The 7,400-nt window shown below is 37.8% G+C and overlaps 1 protein-coding gene across 1 annotated transcript; it reads right to left on the reverse strand.

Annotated features, from left to right (window-relative positions):
- Positions 1-5,374: 5,374 nt before the first annotated feature.
- LOC132711481 (vomeronasal type-2 receptor 26-like) lies at positions 5,375-6,280 on the reverse strand (the record flags this gene model as incomplete). Its single annotated transcript, XM_060690588.2, has 1 exon — positions 5,375-6,280. A coding segment is annotated over one exon (906 nt), but the record flags the coding sequence as incomplete, so codon positions are not given.
- Between the last annotated feature and the right edge of the window lie 1,120 nt (positions 6,281-7,400).

Consider the following 7,400-nt stretch of genomic DNA (forward strand, 5'->3'; position numbering starts at 1 on the left):
TTTCTCCACATTATGACTTGAGAGGAAAAAATAAGGAAAATTATTCTTATAGTTCAGGAGCCAGGTAAGGAAAATGGTTACAATAGTAAGAAACCTCCACACCTTCTTCTACTCAAAAGGAAAGTGTGAAGGTTTCGTATTATTGTAACTGTTTCAATCTGCTTAGAATAAATTTTTTACAAAACCAAAGCATTTATTTTATTTACTGAACTATTTACAAAGCTAATATATCTCTCATATCAATTCACAACAATCCATAAAATGTAATTAAAATCATACCACTCAAGTGTGAACTAAATCATATCCCTGAAGAATATACAGTAGAGGTGACAAATGTATTTAAGGAATTAGATATGATAGAGTGCCTGAAGAACTATGGACAGAGTATTGCAACATTTTACAAGAGGTAGCAACTAAAACCATCCCAAATAAAAAGTAATGGAAGAAAGCAAAATGTCTGTCAGAAGAAGTTTTGCAAATAGCTAAGGAAAGAAGGGAAGTGAAAGGAAAGGGAGAAAGAGAAAGATACATCCAATTGAAGGCAGAATTCCGGAGAATCCCTAGAAGAGATAAGAATGTCTTCTTAAATGAAATAGATGAAAACAAAAGAATATGGAGGACCAGAGATCTCTTCAAAAAGATTTGAGATATGAAGGAAACGTTTCCTGCAAAGATGGGCATAATAAAGGCCCAAAAGGGTATGGATCTAACAGAGGCAGAAGAAATTAAGAAGAGGTGGCAAAATTACACAGAAGAACTATAGAAGATCCTTTTCTTCCCAGTCCTCAAGAATGCTAATAAGAGATGCTACCAAGTGTACATATATAGGTTGTGATCATATGATATGATTTCTTCCTGTTATATCACCCAGGAGAGGACTAACAGTTAGGATTCATGTGCTAGATTAGCAAGTGGTATTACCTATTTGAAGATGGATATCTCTTTAGCAAGCCTTCCTTAGACCTAGAGATTTGCTGCAAAATATTCATGGCTTCCATAAGGAAGGCTGAGCACAAAAGAATTGAGGCCTTTGAACTATGGTGCTGGAGAAGACTCCTGAGAGTCTCTTGGACTGCAAGGCGATCAATCTGTCAGTCCTAGAGGAGATCAACCCTGACTGCTCTTTAGAAGGCCAGATCCTAAAGATGAAACTCAAATACTTTGGCCACTGAATGAGAAGGAAGGACTCACTGGAGAAGAGCCTAATGCTGGAAACGATTGAGGGCAAAAGAAGAAGGTGACAGCAGAAAACGAGGTGGCTGGATGGAGTCACTGAAGCAGTCAGTGTGAGCTTAAATGGTCTCTGGGGGATGGTAGAGGACAGAAAGGCCTGGAGTAATGTTGTCCATGGTGGTGATGGATCAGACACGACTTCGTGACTAACAACAACATTCATGGCTTTAGAGTTATTATCCTATATTCTACAGTTAACTACAGTTAATGGGATTCCTCTGCCACTAAACATTAACTTATCACATAAAGTCTCTCCCCTCCTTGAATTTGGTTTTTAAAAAGTATCCCTTTTATTTAAACCAAAAGGAAAAGGGAAGCCACAAAAGTGGCAAAAGTGTTAAAGGGTGGAAAGAAAGAGCAGAGAGGGTGATAGAAATTATAGAATAAATGTAAGGAAGGGGAAGAAACAGTAGGGAGAAAATTCAAGAGATCTCACTCTATTCTAAGATGTCATTCAATCACTTTATTGGGAGTTACTGTTTAACCATTGTTAATAAATAAACAAAATAGATATGAATATATATGTTGCTGACTCTCCAGAGTACCAAGGTAGTCATTTTGAAAGCAGGCCGAACCCCATCCAGGCATGATTCATCGTGGGACAGTGTTGGCAGTGCCCAGTGTTGCCCAATGTTGAGGCTGACACTTGTGGAAGAATTTAAGAAGAGCCTATGCAAATTCGGGTTTTACAAAATCATGAGGTTCCCCAAGAGCCTTTCCTCTAAAGCAAATTGGGATGAGCAATTCATGTAATAACTGCAGCTAGAATTGTATTTGCACAAAATTGGAAAAGTGAAGAGGTCCCTACAGATGAAAATATGATTAAGAAAATATTAGAATGTGCAGAAACGAATAGAATATAATTCTTTATTGGCCAAGTATGATTGGACATACAAGGAATTTGTCTTGTTGCATGTGCTCTCAGTGTACATAAAAGAAAAGATACATAGATACATAGATTAACACTTGCAATCAAAGGAAAGGAAGAATCTGATTATTACAATATATCGGGGTTATTCTATCAATGGCTGGAGAATAAATATGACAGCAATGTATTATAAAGGCAAATAAGTTAAGAAGAGAAATGTTATAAGAGTAGTTAAATATTAGTTGTAATATAAGAATAGATACAAATAATGAATATGATGGTAAATTTTAATTGTCATGACACAAAAATATGTACTCTGATAACACACTGTTTACTGAAAGAGGGAATGTTTATATTAAAAGAAAATTCTAAAAAAGATATATTTATATATAAAAAGGAAAGACATTGGAGCAGGTAAAATCAATCACCAGAATCCTTGGACGAGTTGACGATTACCTTTTCAGTTGGTGGGTTGGAGGCTTGGAGAATGAAAATGGGTACAATCGAGCTCCAATTCCAGACATTATTCCCGTAATCCAGTAGTCTCCTGGCTTGTAGTAGTGGAACCACTCCTTTTCTTCTATGATCACCTTAAATGGACATTGCATCAGCATATTGGCACAGGGAATTTGAGACAGAAACTGAAGCAGAAAAAGCTGTATATGCAGCAGCAGCAACATTTGACATACAGTATACTGCAGGAGATCCTTCCTAGAGTTCTTTCTTCAGCACAGAGCTAAATCTCAGAGATCACAAAAAGACCACAACTACAGAGAGGAAGGTCCAGTTTGCCCCCAGATTTGGAAGAGCTATCTGCAATTTCAGACTGCTAGAGTATTTGCCCAGCTTTACCCCAAACTCTGATCTCATCACAGGAGGATGTTACAAATCAGATTATCACATGCTATCCATGACATTTGTTGTCGCATTGATTGGCCACTAATTGTGGTGGTGGAAATCCCATGAACCTTGTTCAAAGGACAATAAATAATGATGATTTTAATAATTAGAAGGGGAATTGGGAACGAGCCTTGGCCATAAAAGTGTGCCATTGGAGAAAAGAGTTTTCTTTGACTCAGGAGAATAATCCTAATTTGAGAGTTGATAAAGGAACAATTCAGGGAAGTTTGATTGTTTTTTAGTCTTCAAACTTATTCTTGAGAGTGTAAAGATTAAAATGTGGAAAAACAGTTCAACACTCTTGAACTAGGCAGTGGGCCATTATAATTCCTTCTTATTTTGTCTGGTGTGGATGAGGCCATCTTCTTCAGTGAAAGTTAGGTACTCCAGAATGGTTAGCTCCAGATTATGACATATTGAACAACCTATTGTTGTTGATGATGAGCTGAGGTGACACAGTGGTTAAGTGCAGTACTGCAGGCTACTTCTGCTGATCACTGGTTGCCAGCAGTTTGGCAGATCGAATCTCACCAGGCTCAAGGTTGACTCAGACTTCTATCCTTCCGAGGTCGGTAAAATGAGGACCTGGATTGTTGGGGGCAATAGGCTGACTCTGTAAACTGCTTAGAGAGGATAGAATAGAATAGAATAGAATAGAATAGAATAGAATAGAATAGAATAGAATAGAATAGAATAGAATAGAATAACAGAGTTGGAAGGGACCATGGAGGTCTCCTAGTCCAACGCCCTGCTTAGGGGGCCGATAACATTTTATTCTTGTTGAGTTCATTCTTGTTGAGTGCTGGGTTCTGGACACTTTGATATGATAAACAATTGGAGGGAGGAAATGTTTCTAATCTTTGCAGATAACCTAGAAGTGGCTAGGATAGATTCGACACTGCAATGACATAAATCAAAATTAGGACAATCTAGAATCCTGATTTAGCATAATGAGTGAAACTGATCAGTATGTGAATAAAAATACATTGCAATTGCTTTGCTTTTCCAATGCTTTCTCAATATCCAAAGAGAGATAGTGCAGAAGGCAGAGGAAATGGCATTGATAGACCATTAGCAAGACAAGGTCAGATAAAAGTAGTACTGATTTATGTGATTTAGCTTTCATAATCTGTAATACACCGAAGGGCTGACTGACAAAAAGACAAAGACAAAGAAAGGACACATGCACAAAAACATATTTATATATTTCTAGGTAAAGGTTTAAGTGGGTATAGGTAAAGATTTTCCCTGTCAGTCATGACCAACCCAAGGAGCGGTGAATCTTTGATTCACAAATGAAGAGCTTTTATCTGAAGATGCTTCGATGGTCATGTGGCTGGCATGACTATACACTGAAGTTGCATGGAACATTGTTACTTTCCCACTAAAGTGGTACCTATTTATCTTCTGCATTTACATGCTTTTGTATTGCTAGGTTGGCATGACACACACAGAGACACACATACACTGTGTATGGAAATGGAAATGGAAATGGATATTGATATGGAAATGGACATGGATAAAAAACAGGAACGAAATTCAATACTCAAAAGGACATTTTCATTGTCACATCATATCTACATGATCCCCCCCCCCCAAAAAAATCATTCAGAGTTGTACACATTTTTCTTTTTATTGAAGATTGCCAAAAATAATAATTTGTCTCATTAATTTATTCAAAGGGATGGAGAAAAAAAATAAAGCTGCTCCAATGGTCATGTTGATATTTTATCTATTCTTCATATATGGAAAAACATATCTGTTTTTCTCTTTCTTGATCTCTCCCATCCATCTCTCTCTCTCTCTCTCTCTCTCTCTCTCTCTCTCTCTCTCTCTCTCTCTCTCTCTTTATCTCTCTATCTCTCTATCTCTCTTATTTATCTAACACATTTATCTATCTCATTTACCTAACTATGAATGATCATACATTATCGAGCCAGAAGATATCAATCAAATATATACAATATTTGAAATTAACTATTTCTTTTAAAGAAAGTCAGAACATCACCCCAGAAAGTAACATATAACACCAGCTCACCAACCTATATAGTGACAAAAACACACACCATCATTAGCCATAAATTTAATCTAAAACCATATCAGAACATATCTGGTCACAGTTTATCTGGCTTGGTTTCAGAGATTTTATTAATTTCATAATATGAATTCAGTTTAGGATAATTGAAGGATATAATTATTTCAGATAATTTGAGTTGTTTTAGCAACTTTACTACTAAATTATTATAATTATTATAATTAAAAATTCACAAGGAATGAAGAAAGATAAGTAACAACACAGAAAACATTACTTCAGAGTATGTGATTTTATGCTGCATGTAAACTGTACAAAAATAAACATCAAAATAAAGAAACTTAATGATTTTTTATCATCAGATGTTCTTTGGTGTTCATGGCAGGTCTCAGGATAATAATGTAGCATTTGGGAATAAAGATGCAGCCCAGTAAACCCAGGCCAGAGGCCAGGATGGAGAAGATCTGCACGGCTACCATGTATTTCCCCTTGGTGCTCAGATAAGTGGGAACAAAGGAGATCCAAACGCTACAGAAAACCAACATGCTGAAGGTGATCAGTTTGGCTTCATTAAAAGCCCCTGGAAGGTTTCGAGCCAGAAATGCCACCAAGAAACAGATGGCAGCCAAAAAACCCATGTAGCCAAGAGCAGAGTAGAACATGGTGACAGAGCCTTCATTGCACTGCAGCAGGATGTGTTCTGGTTGGGAATGAAAGTCAGAATCTGGGAATGGGGGAAAGACTCCCAGCCACATCATACAGAGGCCTACTTGAATACCAGAGCAGGATAAAACAATAGAGTTGGCCAGACTCTTCCCCAGCCATTTCCTCATGCTGCTGCCTGGCTTTGTGGCCAGAAAGGCCACCACCACCATGACAGTCTTGGCCAGCAAGGAAGACACAGCAACTGAGAAAACAACACTGAAAATGGTTTGTCGGAGGAGACAGGTCATTTTCACGGGGCGACCGATGAATAGAAGGGAGGTCAAGAAAGAAAGCAGGAGTGAAACTAGAAGGATGTAGGTGAGTTCACAGTTGTTGGCTTTGACTATGGGAGTGTCTCGGTATTTCATGAAGATTCCCAGAATAAAGGTGGTGGTTAGGGACAAAGCGATGGCAAAGAAAGCCAGGATGAACCCTAACAATTCTTGATAGGATAAGAAGCTTATACTTTTTGGGACACACTGATCTCGCTTCTTATTGGAATACTGGTCATCTGGACACTTTTCACAATGGGCTGCATCTGAGAAAAAAAATAGTTAACATGAATCTGTTTCTGCAGCTGTAGGAGCATGAAAACTGCATCAGAAAACAAATACTGCATTTTCAAAGAATAATATTTCTCCCCAGTGATATTAATATTATACAGCATTAGTTAAAATAATCAAACAGTCTTTTTAAAAGCTGAAGATGAATGTGATTATCAGCTCTCAAAACTTGTCCTCTTTCCCAAAACCAAGCAAAAAAGTAACAACTCAGTGGAAATCAGCAACCTTTCATTATTTATTTTAATGCTCACAACATCATCCAAATTTGGTGATAGTGCCCAATCTTTGAAGTTTGTGGATGCCTTCAAGAAATTTAATGTTTTTCTTGCTTCTTTATCAAATATCCCCCCAAAAACAAGATAGAATATTGATTGTATCTTGATTTTTTTTGGAGCCACCTATGTACCTTCTTGCACAGAGAATGTTCCTTCCATACACAGAGAACAGTCGTAGCAGCAAACTGGGGCTCCCTCTCTCACAAGCTTGGAATAACCTGGGGAGCAACTTTCTGTACATCTTGAATAAGGCACCATCTAAACATAAACAGAAAAATTAGTCAGGGTGATATACTGTATGAATTAGAAGGATTTACTGAAATCAAGTGGCTTCCAAAAGCTCAGGAGCACATTGAGTAAAATCAGTCAAGAAGTAGTGGCATGAACTGTAATTACTCTACTTTGAAGCGGCAAATGAAAGATCTTTCTCTTTGTCTATCAATCTCCATTGTAGATCCCAAAACAGACTCACTGCCTTATTTTTTTTCTCCAAAGGAAAGTAGTTCCATTACAAAAGGTGTTTCTCCTGAGGGCATATGTAAGAATGATATAACTTACTTGTATTTTTTGGAATATAAGACACACTTCCCTCCCCCCCAAAAGAGGTGAAAATTTCAATGCATCAACGTAGCCAAAAATGCGAGGCACGGAGGAAGCAATGGTCTTCGGCAATCCCTGCAGCCTGGATCAGCTGATTGGGGGTATTCTGGGAGACCAATTCACCCACCAATCAGTTGCTCATACTGAATCAGGCTACAATAATGTGCTGAGGCTGACCTGGCTGTTTGTGCAAGGACTGTCACAGTTTGCAGCAGCAAGGAAAA

Source organism: Pantherophis guttatus, chromosome 2 (assembly GCF_059756535.1).
Source record: "Pantherophis guttatus breed Tessera chromosome 2, ASM5975653v1, whole genome shotgun sequence".
Taxonomy (NCBI): domain Eukaryota; kingdom Metazoa; phylum Chordata; class Lepidosauria; order Squamata; family Colubridae; genus Pantherophis; species Pantherophis guttatus.